We start from the raw sequence: 18,968 nt of genomic DNA on the forward strand, positions 1-18,968 counted from the left end.
AGGCTAAAATGTTTTTTCCTAGCCTTCGTCAAAGCAAAATCATCCAAAACTTCATGAAAATTTGTTTGCTAAGTTTGTCACTTTCAATGCACAGAATGCTCAGTGCGGACAACCACTCTTGAGACATCGTGGCCCTTAATTCATTTTTAATTCTTTTGAGTCTTGAAAAATTCCTCTCTCCTGAGCAGTTAGTGACCATAAGGCTAAGAAATAGCTGCAAGATTGCTTCCACATTAGGAAAGGCCATATAAATTTTGTCCTTGTATATAATTTGATAAAGGTCTGTATGAGACAGAGAATGCTCTGCTGTAAACCTATGGCTTTGTGTCACGTACATGTGAAAGTGCAAAAGTTCATCAATAAGTTTCAGGTCAATATCTTCTGGGTATGCTTCTATCAACAGTTCCACACCTTGCTGAATTTCTTGCTTAGATGTTGTCAGATTTGCAAGAATGGCAAACAATTGTGCAACACCACTGTACACATTACTTCTTCTTTTAAAATTGGCTTCAAGTACATCTAATATAGGAATAAAGGATTTTTTCCTAAGCCTATCTCTTGAAGAAAGTGCATCTAAGGCATCAGGTGCACTTCTGTCATTTCTTTGCCGTTCCCTCACTCTTTGTCTCCTTGTTTTGTAATTGACATTTGGCAAGGTGGCTTTTGCTTGTTTCTCAAGCTCATCAAAATCATCTCTAATTTTCCTTAAACAATCCAGGAGTGAACTGTACAAACTTGCACAAGAACTCAATAACAGGTCTGATTTCTGAAGGGCTTTGCTGACCTTGTGAAATTGACCTAGCACACAGGTCCAAAAATGTAGCATAAACACAGATTCCAGTTCTTTTGAAGCAAAATGTCATTAAAATAGGAGAATTGGTTAGGGCATTGATTTTATGTGATTTTCAAAGGTTAGTAGTCCAACACAGTCAAGTACAAGGGGGGATACAATTTTAACCCTTTCTTGCAACAATGCAACAATTTTTGCCAATAGAAACAAGAAGGGATACAATTCCCCAGCTTTCTCCATTAACAGTGCAAAGGCTCATTGTCCCGGGGTTTTGAGGGAGGAGAGGTGTTGAGGTGACAAAAATGATTTCCAATAAGTGCCCCCCTTTATTTCCATAACAAGTCCTTGAGTCTGTACTCTGAATAGTGATACCAGGGACCTAGAAGTGGCAGCGCTTGTCAGCCCAACCCCTGCACAATCTCATCACGGCTGGCCTTAAGATAATTGGAGCAATTGGGCTAAATTGGGCCCTGCAGGCCGCTCCTAAGGGGGCCCCTGCACCAGGGGAATCTAGATTCATTGTATTTATATCTCTAAGATTCCAAGTTGGCCCTAGAGCTTCAAATTGGGCCCCACTGGCTAGCCCTGAGTCTCATAGTTGCTGGGCCCGAGTTGCCCTGCCCTCACATGAAGTCTTGGGTTTACAATTTTGGGAGAGGGGAGACTGCTCGCTAGGGAGTGGGTGGGCTAGTGAGGCCCCCTAGATTTAGAGGCCCAAGTTGCCCTGTCCTTACATGAAGTCATGGGTTTGCAATTTTGGAGAGTGGGGACTGTGGCGCTGGGGAGCGGGCTGGCTGATGAGGTCCCCTAGATTTAGAGGCCCTAGGCTTCAGCTTGTTGAGCTTCTGAAGCTCAACATCAAAAAAACCAAGATCATGGACACTGGTCCCATCACCTCCTGGCTTTAAATAGAAGGGGAAGAAATGGAGGCAATGAGAGATTTTACTTTCTTGGGCTCCTTGATCACTGCAGATGGTGACAGCAGTCACGAAATTAAAAGACGCCTGCTTCTTGGGAGAAAAGCAATGACAAACCTAGACAGCATCTTAAAAAGCAGAGACATCACCTTGCCTACAAAGGTCCGTATAGTTAAAGCTATGGTTTTCCCAGTAGTGATGTATGGAAGTGAGAGCTGGACCATAAAGAAGGCTGATCGCTTAAGAATTGATGCTTTTGAATTATGGTGCTGGAGAAGACTCTTGAGAGTCCCATGGACTGCAAGAAGATCAAACCTATCCATTCTAAAGGAAATCAGCCCTGAGTGCTCACTGGAAGGACAGACCGTGAAGCTGAGGCTCCAATACTTTGGCCACCTCATGAGAAGAGAAGAATCCTTGGAAAAGACCCTGATGTTGGGAAAGATTGAGGGCACTAGGAGAAGGGGACGTCAGAGGACGAGATGGTTGGACAGTGTTCTCGAAGCTACGAACATGAGTTTGACCAAACTGCGGGAGGCAGTGCAAGACAGGAGTGCCTGGCGTGCTATGGTCCATGGGGTCACGAAGAGTCGGACACGACTAAACAACAACTACAAGAACAAGAACAACAACAACAGGCTTCAGCTTACTTAGCCCTGTCTGTAAGGCACCTGGTTTTGGAAGACTTGATGTATGAAACATCATGATAATTTAGCATTATAATGTTAGCCGGCTGGTAAGGTGTTTGTCCTGAACCTGATTATGAGTGGCTAGAGGTAACCACACGAAGTCCGCCCAACCGGTCTCGGGCGGCCAATCATATCGCAACAGCTTACTCCATTCTCATTTGTCAACGGGAGTCTGACGCATCCTTTCCCCCTCCCCCTCCCTTCCCCTCCCGAACTCCTTTCTCCTCCACTTCCAGACCAAAAAGTAAAAGTTCGGGTAGGGGCGAAGACTTAGCGAAAGAGGAAGAAGCCCAGGGGACCAATAGCTAGGCAGCGGAAGTTCCCTTCACCCAATCCGGTAGTGGCCCGACGCGCGGCCTGGCCTATGGGCGCCGGGCTGCCCGTGAGTGTCTTTTCTGCCTGTCGCCGAAGGACGGGAGGCCGGTTCAGTCATGGCGGCGTTTCTGAGGGTTCTGGCGCTGGCTTTCTTGGCCGTGCTGGCCGGCTCCGGCGTCGGAGGGCAGAAGAAGAAGGAGGTGAGTGGGGCCGGCTGGAGGAGGGCCGATGCGGTCGCGATCCAGGCGGGGAGGAGGAGAGGGAGAGGGGCACACCGAGGTCATCCAACCTCCCACCTTTCTTACTCTCAGGGCCCAATTTACGGAGCCTCGCCAACAACTGTTTGCTAGGCCGGCAGTTATCCTAGGAGGAGCTTTGTGTGCGCGCGACGGACTACAGGGTTGCCGAGCATGTGCAGAGTGCCGCCGCCCCTGCGCCTCAAGCACTTTTCACCGCTTAATCGCCGCTCGTCTCTCCCACTGCAGTCCTGTGGGAGTCTTCGGGCCCGAGTCCTCCTCTCTCTCAGGCTGCTGCTGTTAAGTTGCCGCCGCAGAGTTCCCCTTGGTGGAGAGATTGATTCATAACAAGTGATGATGATGAAGAAGATTATAATCAATGAAAAAGTTGTTGGCTGCTGCCAGTTACACTGCAATTAAATAGAATACGTTTCGCCTAATTCATGCATGACCAGGCTGCAGCTATAGGCGCAAGCGAATTAGTGTCGCCAGATTTTAGCAAGAGATATCTAGAAGAGGGCGCGTTTTCCTGTCACCGTAGGGTAGCGACGGGCGCTGCCTACGCTGCGAGGATGATCCGACGATTATGACTCTTAGGCAGTGAATGGCTGCTTCTTGGGAGAAAAGCAATGACAAACCTAGACAGCATCTTAAAAAGCAGAGACATCACTTTGCCGACAAAGGTCCGTATAGTTAAAGCTATGGTTTTCCCAGTAGTGATGTATGGAAGTGAGAGCTGGACCATAAAGAAGGCTGATCGTCGAAGAATTGATGCTTTTGAATTATGGTGCTGGAGGAGACTCTTGAGAGTCCCATGGACTGCAAGAAGATCAAACCTATCCATTCTGAAGGAAATCAGCCCTGAGTGCTCCCTGGAAGGACAGATCGTGAAGCTGAGGCTCCAATACTTTGGCCACCTCATGAGAAGAGAAGAATCCTTGGAAAAGACCCTGATGTTGGGAAAGATTGAGGGCACTAGGAGAAGGGGACGACAGAGGACAAGATGGCTGGACAGTGTTCTCGAAGCTACGAACATGAGTTTGACCAAACTGCGGGAGGCAGTGCAAGACAGGAGTGCCTGGCGTGCTATGGTCCATGGGGTCACGAAGAGTCGGACACGACTAAACGACTAAACAACAACAAGTGAATGGCAGGTGATGACCGAGAGAACTGAAAATGGGGCAGCATCTAAGGATGCCTTCCTTGGCATGTCTATACAGACCATATGTTGTGTGGCCAAGTTCATGGAATCAAAGGCTTGTTGCATTGTCTGAATGCTGTGAACAGGCCTAGTGTATTCCATATAATCTGGACATCTTCCGTGGCCTCTGACCATTACCCACCCTTTCTGGGGCTGATGGGAGTTGTAGTCTTCCGACATCTGTAGGACACGAAATTGGGGAGGCTGTTGCAAGCAGCACTGAGGAAGTGAATATTCACCTCGGTTTATCAATGCAAGTTGCTGTGAAGAAATGGTACTGAGAAGGAGATGAAATTGCAACATATTGGAAATGCTAAAGAGAAGACATAAGTATTCCATTCTCAGTGTCCCAACATAGTTTAGGAGCTGGGTCTGATTCTGGGATCATACAGCTAATACATATTTAAATGTCATGCATGGTTGTTCAGATTAAGCTGTAGCAGTTTAGACTCCTAGTAGAAGACTTGTTTAACAGAAACGGTTTTCTTTCCAATTTTATGTTTTAGATGGTTCTTTCAGAAAAAGTGAACCAGCTGATGGAATGGGCTAGCAAACGGTCGGTTATTCGATTGAACGGTGATAAATTTCGTCGTCTTATAAAGGCACCACCAAGAAACTACTCTGTGATTGTTATGTTCACTGCACTTCAGCCTCACAGACAATGTGTTGTGTGCAAGTATGGATTTAAATTACTTGAAAATTCATTATTACAGAAAACCTTGTATGCTTTTTTGTGTCAGAGTATTTCTTCTTTGTTTTATCCTTTTTACTTCAAGCTTATACTGTTGTACTCAAGGGAAAAGCACCAGGCTAGCATTCAAAAAATCAGGTGTACCAAAAGATTGATGAAGTAGCAATTAATCATTGTGATATTTTGAAAATAATTCTTTTATAAATGATATAAAGTCATACACAGGGAGTTGCTTTTATGTTAACATTACTATGCCTGCTTCTTATGAAGAGAATTTGACAGAAAGAATGTATCTTCAAACAATTCGTGTAGGGATTGTGCTTGCTAAACCTTATTCAAGCAGCTGATTCACAGACCATCATCTTTAATTGACTTAGCATTTGGCATCAGAGACTTAAATTCTACCAGCGCACATTTGAAGTGCCAACTGTAACAGGTTTAGCATTTAGCATTAAAGATTTAAATTCTACTTACACCTGGAGTGCCATCTGTTCTCAAATTATAAAAATATTCTCAAAGAAATGCTCACTGACATGAGGGATCCAGCTAAAGACATTCTTTATTGGTACTACATTAGCTGAGACTGAGTGATTGTGGTTCTTTGAATCCTACTATCTAAAAGGCTTTCTCCAAAGAAAGCAAAATTGCAACTTTGTGGGAATGCCAGGAAGTATATGCATCCCTGTCAGTTCAGATGCTGTTCTGTTGTAGTGGTGACTTGTGGCTGCATGATCATTGCTGCTGTTCAAGTTTTTTCTTACAGCTAGTGTGAAAGTGTGGGCTTACTTTCTTGAAACATCTGATGGGCTAAATGTTTTTCAATTGTGACATGGTTAGATGCTTGAACAGCACTTTCTTACATTTTTTTGTAGGCAAGCTGATGAAGAATATCAGATTCTGGCGAACTCATGGCGGTACTCAAGTGCATTCACAAACAGGATCTTTTTTGCCATGGTTGATTTCGATGAAGGTTCTGATGTATTTCAAATGGTAATGTGCTTCTTGCGTAGTTATACTTGTGGAGTAAGATTAAGAAAAAGATGTGCATTACTGTTTTGTTTTTAAAAAATGTTTATACTTACTGGGGAGTCAGTAACATAAACATAATATTGCTCTAATATTTAGGATTGCACATTAAGTAATAACTTGCTTCTCCAGAGCATTTCAGACTAAGTGGAGTGGGAGGTAAGAAAAAAGCTTTTCTGGTAACCTGATAGTACAACTACTGGTATTTATGTGAGACAGTGGAGTTTGCATGCAACATAGACCTATGTGTTTTGGTTCACAGGTTATAATGCCTGGATAACTTCAGAATCTGAGCTCCATTTCAGAGCATGGATTTTAGGTAACAAACAATTTGAGTGACAGTATGTTTCTGTGTGTTTCTTAAAAAATACAGCTCAACATGAACTCTGCTCCAACCTTCATTAATTTCCCACCAAAAGGGAAACCGAAAAAAGGTGACACATACGAACTGCAAGTACGAGGTTTTGCTGCTGAACAGATAGCCCGTTGGGTTGCTGATAGAACTGATGTCAATGTAAGTAAAGGCCAGACTTCAACTTCTGTGCAGTGTTTTGCTTCTAACTGTAATATAAATAAATAAATAAATAAATAAATAAATAAATATATTATTGTTCTGTTGACCATTCATCTTAGCCTCAAACAGCAGGACTGCCACACAAAGAGAACAAGTTCATGAGCACTTGGCCATCTTTTCCACCATATGCATACACTCAGTACAATTATTTCTTTTAAACCAGAACAGTTTACTTAGTCTTATTTTTGTGCTCAACGAAATCATGTTTTCCATGGTGGATGGAGAAAGGGTCAGTGGGTTGTACTATTAGATAATTTTATGGAGAGGCAATTGCAAATTTTGTTTCCCAGTTGTCATGAGCATCCTGGTAAAACTGTTAGTGATTGGAGTGTCTTTCAAAAAATACTTAGTAAATATATTCTCATGTCACTTTTCAAATTATTTTCGGGGCATTCTAAAATCCAGCTACAACCCTTTGCTATGGTTTTTGTATTATTATTGCAGCTTAATCCTATACATGATTATTTGGGAGTAAGTCCACTGTGTTCAGTGAGGATTGTTCCCACATAAGTATGCATATAATAAATGCAGCTTTAAATGGTATAAAGGTTCTTATTAGAGATCTGTGGGCATCTGCACCATTTACCTGTAAGGTAAGATTGACTACAACTTGGAGCAGGAATGCCTCAGTGGTATATCTCAATTTGAAATTTCAATTTCATTGGTGTCCAGTATTTGTTGTTGTTTAGTCGTTTAGTCGTGTCCAGTATATTCCGTGCTATTTCTGAGGTTTTATACACAAGATGAAACATTTTCTTTTTAAAGCAGATGTTTTTGTAATATGCTTCCTGGATATAGTTTAATTGCAACCTACTTTGAGGTAGCTTATGAGAACAACAGAGTGTAATGTAATTAAAATATTGAAATTATTTGTATACAGTGTTGCTATTCAAAAGCAATTTTCCTTATGGAACACTTTAGGTTTGTTTTTTTTTAAAGAAGTTGAAGTAGCTTTGCTGCATTTTCAAAAACTTACCTATCCCTCTAGTAGTAAAACTTTTTCAGGAATTATTGGTGCCTATATATTTTTGTACAGAATTATTCCAGTTTGCTTTAATGTGCAAACTGTTTTTGACTTTCATAGATCCGTGTGATAAGGCCTCCAAACTATGCTGGGCCCTTGATGTTGGGGCTGCTGCTCGCTGTTATTGGCGGACTTGTATACTTAAGAAGAAGCAACCTGGATTTTCTGTATAACAAGACAGGCTGGGCTTTTGCTGCTTTGGTAAGCAAATTACAGTACCTTGTAACCATTTTGTTTCCTCTTTTCTCCCCAGGATCCCTCTCCCAACCTTCCTCATCACTTGGCCTATTCTTTGCATGCATCTACCACGATCTGGCTGTATTGTGTTTTAGTCTAAAAAATAGATTGTCATTCTGGTTTTTAATAACAGTTTCTTTTCCACTGATTCAGATGGAAGGGCTGCTGTAGCTTGTTCCCCATACTAAGGGAGTATTAGCAAACAGGATGGCTTTGGATCCTGCAGATCCACTGCCATTTCTAGAATATCCCTTCTTGTTCTCTCCAGCGTCAGAGTTCTGATGTCAGAGTGATAATGGCTGTGGACCTTTCTGCAGCTTCATAGAGCAGGCATATGAGGTCAGATCTTCTTGTCTGAGTTTGAACCTCTCTGTCCTTGGGGAGGGAGATCTGAAGAATACTATTCTTGCCCCACCCCCACACCTAAGATTGTGGCAAAAGGTTTTTTGTTTGTTTGCTTGTAAATTGTTGTGAGTTTACATTTTAAAGGAAATAAAATAGCTTCATTCCCTTAGTGGGAGCTCTTTTATTGCAGGAAAGATGCAGTTGTGAAATTATTGTTTTCTGTTGGATTGAAAAAAAATGGGTTTTAATTGCTTTGCTTGGGGCATGTTCAGTATTGTTCACTTGTGGACAGGACGCTCCTGGCTATGTCACATGATTGTGTAATATGCAATCATGATGTGTGCATAAATTAAATACAAACTCATTTTGAGGATTCGACTAGGGCACAGGCTCAGAATATATCTGAAATTTAAAGCTGTGGGGAAATAGTGGACACAGATTAATGACCAGCATTGTTTGAGGTCACTTAGAAGGTGAGCAATGTTTGATTCAGGGATGTCTTTCTTGGTGCTTACATGTTTGCTGATTTCTCAACCTGTTGTTTCCAGTGTTTCGTTCTGGCAATGACATCAGGGCAAATGTGGAACCACATCAGAGGGCCACCATATGCTCATAAGAATCCCCATTCAGGTCAAGTGGTAAGTGCTCATTTAAAAAACAAACATCAGAACTCCAGTATCACTTTTTAAAATATGTTAACATTTCAGCATATACTACCCTTTCAAGTGCATTTGTAAAACTCTAAAACACCTGAACATACAACCCCCATCCCACAAAAGCAGCAGCTACTAAGTATTTTTTTTCAAGTGTCAAACTCAACTACAGACTTCTATTAATGTGTCTTGAGAGACTTTCTAAGGACCAGCAGAGTTTCTCTCTGGTTCCAAAGAGTTCCAGAGATTCACACCCCGGGAGAAAGCACTATTCCTTGCACTCACACTGTTTAATAGCTCTTGCTTGATGGACCAGAGAGCAGGGCTCCTGCTTGGGCAGGCTCATACAGGTATAGGTGGTCCTTTAGACAATATAGTCTCCAACGATTTAGGGTTCTAAAGGCCACAACCAGCTCTGAATTGAGTCCAGAAGCAAAGGGGCTGCCAGTGTAACTGATACAGGATAGGTGTATTCAAAATAGGAGGTACAGAATATGTAATGGATACAGAACAGGAGTATTCAGAATAGGTGATACACTTTTTACTGGTGTAGATTATTGTAGCTAGTATACATTTCTCTCCTGAAATTTTTTTTTTGTCACACACTGCCTGTTAACGAGGTCCCTGATTAGGCATGTTCCTTCCTTCAGTTTATTGTTAAAGGTTCTGTCTTTCATAGCTGCAGGCCTCTTAAATGTGAAACTGAGAGTTTCTAGGCTGTGCTAAAAGTGAAAATTGTGTGGTTATTTTAAGCAACACTTCATTGCTTTCGGATTCTCACAAACTGTTGGCCACAGTAATGCTAAATCTCGCATTTTCAGTTTTAAAAATACATACATTTCCCCCTCCTATTTGCTTTCACTACATACTGTTCAATTCAAAATTTATGTATCCTGGATTTGTTTGTATTCAACTTGGTTTTGCTCAGAGTTGACCCACTGAAATTAAGGAACGTGGTTAAGTTATGTCCATTAATTTCAATGAGTAAGATGAGTTCAGTGCCAGCCCATGTTTAGTAAAAGTGCAGAAGCACATTGAATTGAGTTTTCTGTTTGAAAACTTGCAAAGGGGACCTTCTTTATAAATCTACTTTAAACCTTGATCAGGGGAGTTCTGTGGTTATTTTGGCACATGACTTGCAATCAGAGCTCCTGCATGAAGCTCTGTCTCCCCTGCTGCTTTTTGTGCAGGCCCAGATGTTTAGCAAGTTGCTGCGAGTTTTAATCTGCCACCACATCTCTACTTATTTAGATTCATACCGAGAATGATTGAAGACTGGACATTTTTAAAATTGGCAAAGCATGATTCTAACATTTATACATATATACAATGGAAGCCTTGTTTGCCACACTATTATTTCAGTTGACTTCACAAGGGGGTGAGACACTATGTAATATTGGATGGCTTTACACCACATCACCTCTGCACAGTGATATCATGGACTGGCTGGCTGAAGGGGAATAGTGGGTGGCACCAGCCGGGGAACCCCCAATGGAAACCCCAGAGCAGGAAGGCTCAGAGCCAGGGGATTGATGGTGGGATGCTGAGGAGAGGTCAGGGGGAGAGACTTGGAAGGAAGGGCTGGATGTTGGAAGGTGCAACAGGGTTTAGTGAGTAGGAAGCGCTTGTGATAGGGAGCAGTTCAGACTCCGAGGCTGAAGCAGAGGAGGGGGATCAAGAGACTGCTAAAGAATCCAGGGACTCTCCCTCTCCTGCTGTTACAAGCTCCCCTCCTTCTTGGTCTCCAAGAATATGCAGAATAATGAGTAGGGCAGAACAGGGACTAGAGGCATGCTTGGGAACTATCTGGGAGAGGAGGAGCCTCACAAAGGGTGCAAGGCTCTTCAGTCCTGGCAACTGCTCCATAGTGGCGATACCTGCTGGGAAATGTTGCTGAGTTGTATAAAGTTTCATTGAATAAAGAGTTAGCTTCACTGACAATGAAGCCTTGCGTCTTTCGTACTGACTTGCATCTGACTCCGGCCCTGACAAGTATGAAGTACGATCGCATCTTGTTATGTTCTGGGGACAGAACAAAAACCCCTGCATGAGCAATTTTACCTCCCATAGCTGGTGCACTGAACAGGTCTTGCCCCCACAAGCAAGGCAGAGAGCTTTTATGCTCTTCTACTTGCGTACTGGGCTCTGGGAGGCTCTCTTGTGGCTTCTGGGAGGCTCTCACAAGATCTCACAGGGCAATCGTTCCCACAAGATCTGGTGAGAGCATCCCAGAGCTTGGTAAGCAAGGTGGAGAGCTTAAAATCTACTTGTGTGCCAAGAAAACCCAGAACAAAAGGAGCTTTTAAGCTCTCCAACTTACATGCAATTAATTTGTGGGCTTTCAACTGGCCAGCTTTCAGTCACGGAGGTTGAAATTGTGCTAGTTAATTGTGTGCAAGATGTGATCATTCAGTATTACTAGTAATCCAGGGATTGGACCAACTGCGTGGATACAAATCAAATGTACAGTGGTGCCTCGCTAGACGAATTTAATTCGTTCCACAGGTCTATTCTTATAATGAAAAATTCGTCTAGCGAATCCCATAGGAATGCATTGAATTATTTTGATTTTATTTTTGCCCATAGGAACGCATTAATTGAATTTCTATGCATTCCTATCAGAAACCGTGATTCGCTAGATGAATTTTTCGTAAAATGAATTCGTCTAGCAAGGCAACCTTCACTAGAAAAAATCCTTTCTTTAAGCGAAAATTTCGTCTTACAGGGCGTTCGTTATTCTAAGTTCATTTCTTATATATGCAAAACTAATAAACATTTTTTTAAAACAAAACAAAACAACAACTTCAGAAGCCAAACACTGATAGTAAATTAATCTGAATACACTTAAATGGAAGTTGCACAATTCTTAAAGGAGGATAAGGAGTGTGTGTTAGAAAGACCAGTAACCTTTTTAAGTGGGCCCTTTTGCTCCTTTGCATATCTTATACTTAGGGAGAAAATGAAACCGCATTCCTTGGAAGCAAATCTTTTCTGCAGTTTTTTTTTAGTTGTCTATAAAATGCATATATGCATTTCATAAACCAACTCGATAGATTTCCCTTTTGCTGGGAGGTATGGTATTTTGAGTTATGGCTCCAACTTCTGGTCAAGGCAGGTGCAAATGCTTTGGAAAAATGCTATAACAACCATGATGCTCCAGTAAGCAGTGGTTCCCAGGGGGCCTGTGACACCATTCACATAACAGAAAGTACTATAGAGAGAGCAAAATTTTCAAGAGGTGGGGGTCCATGGCTTGGCTTTTGAAACAAAGGGGGTCTACAGAACTTAACTAATTGGGAACCACTAGTTTGCTCCTCTCTTGGCTAAATTAGGTACAGTTGCTTCTCTCCGACTCTCTTAGGCTCTTGGGTAGATGGAATTGCTGAAATATTTGTTTTCCTTGTTTTTTGAGATTGTTATAGGTGACAGTAACAAAGCAGTCTCTAGCCTACGGGGACTGAGCTTTATCCTTTGTAGGTTAAAGCCTGCATTTTAAATGTAGAAAGCAATCGTTGTTACACATCCTGAAATATTGTTGTAGTTCCTGGCAGGAGATGGACCATCACATGCAGCATTAGCTGACCTGAAAAGCCAGGTACCACAGTAATATGCCATGGGAATAACTACTGATTAGAACAGTTTTGCAGTCGTGAGAATCCCTTTTAAGCAAGTCTGGAGACTAAGTGAACCTGGCTTTTCATCCCCATGTAGATCTGTGTGTGAGCATGTGCAAATTTAGCTCAGGAATTTTATAATCAAATATGAAATGATCAAAACTGCATAATTTTTAAAACCCTTTTCTTGCAGAGCTATATCCATGGGAGCAGTCAAGCTCAATTTGTTGCTGAAACACACATTGTTCTGTTGTTTAGTATCCTTCTTAACAACAAATACTTAAGCATGAAAGCCTTTCAACCAGATCTACAGTAGCCAAAGTTTCCTGGGGCTTGCATCAGTGACTTTGCAACCTTCTAAAGAAATCATTGATCAGATCAAGCAAGTAGTTGCTGAATTCTGATGCCAGTCAAGTGTGGTTATCTGGATGGAAAATCATTGTAACTGCTAGATTTTCATATAGGTGGTAGCAAACTATGTTAAGAGTAGACTCAGTGAAATGAATAGATCTAAATGTGTGTCCATTATTTTCAGTGGCTCCTCTCTCAGTAGGACTGCTGTTATATTTAAGGACAGGCATGCTTAGAATGTTTGTACTTTTAACTCTTGTTATAAACGTCCTTGGGGTTATCTGTGTAAGTTTAAGCTTTTAATTGTAACTTCAAAAGTGCCACAGACTGTGCATTTCCCTCTCTATGCTTCTTGAGTTTATATCTGTTAGTACAAACTGAAAATAGCATTGCTTGTGAAGTCAGTTGTAATCCATGAAAGCTTTTGACTCAATAAGTTTGTCTTTATAAGCCGCTATGAATTCTTTGATTTGGTTAACATTGTGTAACTTATGCTGCCCGCCCCATCCCTAATTCAGTGATTTGCCCCTCCAGCTCCCCTCACTACTGTCTCTTGCTTCCAATCGTGCATAAAAGATAAAAAGCACAAAGCAGTGCAGTAGCTACTTGCTCAGCTAACAGAAGTCAGGTGGGGTGAGCGGGAATCTAGCAAGGTTTTAAGAATGCAGAGACCTAAAACGTAATGACTCTTACCCTTCCTCCCTCTTTTTGTAGTTCAACCCAGAATGCTAGGACATAGTTGCTGAGTTCAAATTTGGCTCAGTCTTTCAAACTCTGCAACTAGAGCAAAAGTTAGGATCTTTCTAAATGCTTAGCATTAAGAAACTGGATAGGAATGTGCCGTACTTTTGTTCAGCCTGTTGAAGTGGTTTAGCCTTAAACAGCTTTCTCAGATGCTGGTGTTACTCTTGGGATGGTGCTCCTGCATGAAGCTGCTACTTCTGACCTGGAGGTAATGAAGAGAAAAAGTAAGTACCAGATTTCCCTTCACCTGGCAGGGATGGTAATGTTGGGTTGCAGCGCCATCTTCTGATCAATTCTGACACCACAGCATTCCCCCCTTCCTTTCTTTCTTTCCTGTGCCTGGAATGCAGTGTGCTTGCATTTTTAAATCGGGAATGCCAGGATGGAAAAAAGCAGGTGTGTGTATGTGTTTGTAAAAAAAAATATTTTGGTACTTGGGAAAACTTTCCTCTGGCAGTTGTGTTGTCAGTAAGAATAGGTTTGTTACCTACTGCTGGTTTTCTAAGTTGTATGGCCTCTTTTGCTCCTTTTGACAGTTTTCTCACAAATTAATTCCGTTCAAACTGCAGTTAGACAATCAGTAAGCATTATTTAAATTTCAGTTTCATGGTAGATTATTTTCATGCTGTTTTGGCAAGCTGACTTCGTTTTGTGGTTTATTTCCTGCAGTAATGTGTATGGCTGGCATCGGTTTGGTGGTCTTGTTCTTCAGTTGGCTGCTCTCAATATTTAGAGCTAAGTACCATGGCTATCCATACAGGTATGTATTTTTTGCTATTTAAAATTCCTTTATTCCAATAAATAGCATTTTAATAGTATTTTGACATTGAGCACATCTGAAAAGAAACTTGCATCGTTTGTTTGGATAATTCCAAACTATTAATGATACTTTAACAGAGAACCCTGAACATGGTGTCACTTTTTTCCCTATTTGGTGTCTTATGAAGTAACACTAATGTTACTGGTCTGTAGAAAAGGTAACTTGAAAAAAGAGACATTGCACATACTTTTATAAACCAAGAAATCTTTAATAAAAAGATTATTTAAAGAAATAAATTGATGTTTTATGAAGAATATGAATTAGACTAAACAAAATAAAAAAAATCCTTCCAGTAGCACCTTAGAGACCAACTAAGGTTTGTCATTGGTATGAGCTTTCGTGTGCATGCACACTTCTTCAGATACACTGAAGGAATCACAAGACAGAGAAACCAGTAGGAGAACACTTCAGTCTCCCAGGACATTCTATACAAGATCCCAAAGTAACTGTCTTATTACAAAAGAATTTCAGAAATAGACTGGAAAGAGAAGTTGCTGAATTGTAACTTATTACCAGACTTAAAAACCATGGAGAGACCTGATCTGAATAGAGACATTGGATTCTTATCTCATTATACATGATAAAGCTATTTTTAGCCATCTCACCCCTTGCTTTTTCCTGTGATACCAGTTGCAGTCATTAACAGTCGTCAACAGGTTTACCACGCCTATCAGCCAATCACCCATTCCCACCACCCTTCTGAGGTAATACCCCTCCCCACCCTCTCACTATATATAAGGGTCTGGTGACTTCTGTTTCAGTGTATCTGAAGAAGTGTTCATGCACACAAAAGCTCATACTAATGACAAACTTAATTGGTCTCTAAGGTGCTACTGGAAGGAATTTTTTTATTTTGTTTCGACTACGGCAGACCAACACGGCTACCTACCTGTAACATGAATTAGACTGATTTTTTTTTTAAAACAAGCAAGTTAGAAGATAAATAAACCAGATCAAGGGAAGCAAGCATGGCCATTCAGAAGGCACAATGCAGTACATCACAGGGTTAAAACCACAGAGGGGAATCTTTATTTTAAAACCAGACAAGACTACCTTTTCTGTATTGTGATTAAAGAAAAAAAACATACTTTGGACAAGTATTTGGACAAGTCCCTAAAATATGCTAGGCCTGCGTGCTGTATACAAATGGAATGCACAGGTTCCTGCCTGCAGACAGATTGTCTAAGTGGGACTTGGAGGGAGAGGACCCTGAGCTAAGAATTCATCTGCTGCTGTTCTGTTGGCATGTTTTCTGTCACACTTCCCAAATGATGCTAACTAAAATTTAAATGCAGCATACTCTGATGCCAGGTACATTTTAAATTTCTTTAAAATCAGTGGGTGTTCACTTTGAGTCTTTAGGATTTGTGAGCAATAATTGCTTATTTTGATTTGGTAACCTGAAAAGTGTGTGTTCTCATTCTCTCTCTCTCTCTCTCTCTCTCTCTCTCTCTCTCTCTCTCTCTCTCTCAGCTTCCTAATGAGCTAAAGAATGTTGCATCTCTGCTGTTTTCCTGAAGCGTGAAATATGTGGACCATGCTACCTCCATTTGAAATGAATGGGAATGAGACTGTTGGACACCAAACCAAAGATGTCAAGTGCCTTGACAATTTGCCCTAAAAGTCATGGGGAGTATTAAGATACATGCTCTTTTCTCCATTTACTTTAAGTAACCCGAGGTACCACTGTATAATTTTGCATCTGGGTTCCTTGTTTCTGATTAGTTTAAAAGAAAACTAAATTTTAATTCTCAGGCAACAGTCCAAAGGCCCTCTTTTCGGCAGATGTTAGTGCCTCTGTGTTATGCATAGAGACACCCTGATAATCACAGTTACCACCACTTGTTGCTTCATGAACTACTGGACCTATTCATAGTTCACCTGCATTTCAGGGTGGCTTTTAGTGGGGTGGGGGGCATAGGGAAGGCTGCTTTCACAAGGGAGGGAGGTGCCCCAAAACAGTACAGTGTGCATGTGCAGTTCTCCATACAGTCCTTTGGGCTGTGGCTTTAACTGTTATATACACTGGATTGTATTTCTAGCACCTACAAGGTCTGTACATTTTGCCCATATTTTTCTCCCCCTATTGCAAAGGACTCATTGCAGACGCATTCAGTAGGTCCCTCTTTGTAAGGCAGATGTTCAGCTTCCAGGTGATCTGATTCTATGTAGGGCAAAAGATTCCTGCATTGCAGGGGGTTGGACTAGATCAGGGGTCCCCAGACTACAGCCCCCGGGCCGGATGCGGCCCAATTGGCCTCCCAATCCGGCCCGCGACGACCCCCGCCGCCCGCTGCCGCCGCCCACTCTTACGGCGCGCGGCGCGGCAACGACCTTCAAAATCAGAAAAAAATCGCCGAAAATCCTTTGTGCGCATGCGTATGAGCCTCTCCCGACCCAGAAGAGGTCATTTCCGGTGCACTTCCGGGGCGGGGGAGGCCCATACGCATGCGCACAAGCGATTTTCGGCGATTTTCTTCCGACCGTGTGCGTGTGCGCATGCGCACGGGCGCGCACTCCCCCGCCCTCCGGCCCGCTGCGCGCGCACTCCCCTACCCTCCGGCCCGCCGCGCGGTCGGCGCGGCAGGCACCGGCCCAAAGCCCGGTAAGTCTGGGGACCCCTGGACTAGATGATCATCCAACTCTATGAAGAAAATTTTAACCTCGGTTTCTGTGCAACATGTTCCAATGCAGAGCCACCTGAGAAGAGAAGTGGCTTTAAAAAAAAGTACATAACTTAAAAATACATAACTTGAATGTGACTTCCATAAGCCTTTCTCTCTCTCTCTCTCTCAAACCCTTGGAGTATCTTTCAACAATACTGCTGTCATAATTATGAGGGGGACCCAGTTGCATTCATTCGCTTTGTAATCTACACTAGAACTCCTTCAGTAATGTGCATCGTCCTCTTACTCCATGCACAGTGCAAATGCTCATGACTACCATAAAGTGTTTTCTGATGTTGAAACTCATTTGGGCTTGTAGCCTCAGCAGACCTTTGTTCAATAAAGAAAAATCCTCAACAATTTGTGTTAAAAGGTGCACAGCCTGGATCTGATTCTCTGTGCAGAGCAGTCTGCTGTATACACATTCACCAGCCAAACAAAGTCAGTGTGGTCAGCCTTGATAGTACTAATTTGCTATTGTGTTAGTCTCCCAAACAAGTGAAGCTATTCATATTGCCAACTTGCTATGGGCTGAAAATAAGGCCCTGATCCAGTATGTTAATGACATGCCTACTGTTCTAGGTGGTGTGTGTGTGGTTTGTCGTGCACAGAACTCTTCAGTGCATTTGAGACTTGACTCACAGAACAGTTTTCACATGGAAACCTGTCTCTCGGAGTTGATTTCCATTGCCAGTTTGGGACAACATCTCTTAAATCTGAACATATTGCATGCAGAATGCAGGACAAAGCATCAAACATGTCAGTGCTTTTGCCATTGCCTTGTAATAATATTTCACTGCTTTTCTTTACCTCTGAATGCAGTGGAAATGTGTGGGGTGAGAGAGGGAAGATCCCAATATGTATAATGAATCTTAGTTGGTGATTGTAAGCTTTATAAGAAAGCCTCTGTTTCTTCTGCTTTGCTGCTTTCCCCAGCTCCTTCCATGTTCAAAGAAAATGATCTGCTTGATTTTCATCCTGCAGCCCATGCGGATACTAGGAACTGGATCTAGAAGGAATCTTAAAAGGATTCTAGGAACTGTATTAATTTCAAACTCCTGCTTCTTGGCTTGATAACACTGTCTCCTTCAAGGCAGGCCTAATACTGGGTGTAATTGACAACATAGAACAAGAAAAACATAGTGCTTTTTCTCGAAGGGAGTGGGTATGGGGAAAGTAAGGGAAATTATGTTTCTCATTAAAAGATGAATAGAGGTAACTACTACTATACTGAACAAAGTAGTTTTCTCTTATGCAAATTTGCTATATTTAATTATATTTCAAGTGCCTTAACACCATTAGTCTATTTTTTGATATTGACTCCACAAATATTTTTAAAAATGCATTTTTATACAGCTCACAGCATTCAGTTGTAGCATGGATATTGAAAGGACTACAATGGATTTTGAACAACTTTCAATAAATATTTTACCTACCCCTGCTGTTGTGTTTCTGAACTTTATCACATCTCTAAAATGTCATTTGTGGACTACCGTCCACTGTGATGTTTTCCCCTCTGCAAGCCTCAACTTGACATAAATCAGACTTGCTCAAAAGGCTACATTTTGATAGAAATATTTTTAGGTGCATTTGACTGAGATGATCTATAAGTGGCCCACATTTAGCTCTATCACATTTTACTCTAACAAGCAATGTTTGCAGCAGTGAAAACATTGTTAGTACTAACACCATCCAGGACTTCATTCTGGAAAGGTCTGCAGAGTGGCCATCCCACTTGCACATTGTATTTATAGTTTGTTTCTTTTATCTATATCAGGCATCCCCAAACTGTGGCCCTCCAGATGTTTTGGCCTACAACTCCCATGATCCCTAGCTAAGAGGACCAGTGGTCGGGGAAGATGGGAATTGTAGTCCAAAACATCTGGAGGGCCAAAGTTTGGGGATGCCTGATCTATATGCTTCCTTTTATCGAAAGGTCCCAGGGTGTTGTACAACATTAAGAGCAAACTTTACACAGCGTAATAATAAAAACATAATACAGAGGATAATAATACACAGTATTAACAACAACAACAACAACAGTCATGGTCCCCGCATTTAATAGACCATAAATT

At 41.9% G+C, this 18,968-nt stretch overlaps 1 protein-coding gene across 1 annotated transcript; it reads left to right on the top strand.

The window, feature by feature from the left end:
• Positions 1-2,639: 2,639 nt before the first annotated feature.
• MAGT1 (magnesium transporter 1) lies at positions 2,640-18,330 on the top strand. The gene is made up of 10 exons (XM_060270163.1): positions 2,640-2,911; positions 4,655-4,824; positions 5,712-5,829; positions 6,239-6,379; positions 7,524-7,664; positions 8,594-8,683; positions 12,506-12,569; positions 13,557-13,631; positions 14,077-14,167; positions 15,701-18,330. Exons 1-10 carry the CDS (start codon positions 2,828-2,830, stop codon positions 15,714-15,716), a joined length of 990 nt encoding a protein of 329 aa, XP_060126146.1. The 5' UTR covers positions 2,640-2,827; the 3' UTR covers positions 15,717-18,330.
• Positions 18,331-18,968: the final 638 nt, after the last annotated feature.

The sequence above is a fragment of the Zootoca vivipara genome, chromosome Z (genome assembly GCF_963506605.1).
Source record: "Zootoca vivipara chromosome Z, rZooViv1.1, whole genome shotgun sequence".
NCBI classification, from domain to species: Eukaryota; Metazoa; Chordata; class Lepidosauria; order Squamata; family Lacertidae; genus Zootoca; species Zootoca vivipara.

Excerpts from the sequence above, each read along its gene's own strand:
- MAGT1 (XM_060270163.1), top strand. The coding sequence starts at position 2,828 with ATGGCGGCGTTTCTGAGGGTTCTGGCGCTGGCTTTCTTGGCCGTGCTG. Across the intron at positions 2,912-4,654 it reads GAGGGCAGAAGAAGAAGGAG|ATGGTTCTTTCAGAAAAAGT; the intron begins GTGAGTGGGGCC and ends TTTATGTTTTAG. Across the intron at positions 6,380-7,523 it reads CTGATAGAACTGATGTCAAT|ATCCGTGTGATAAGGCCTCC; the intron begins GTAAGTAAAGGC and ends TGACTTTCATAG.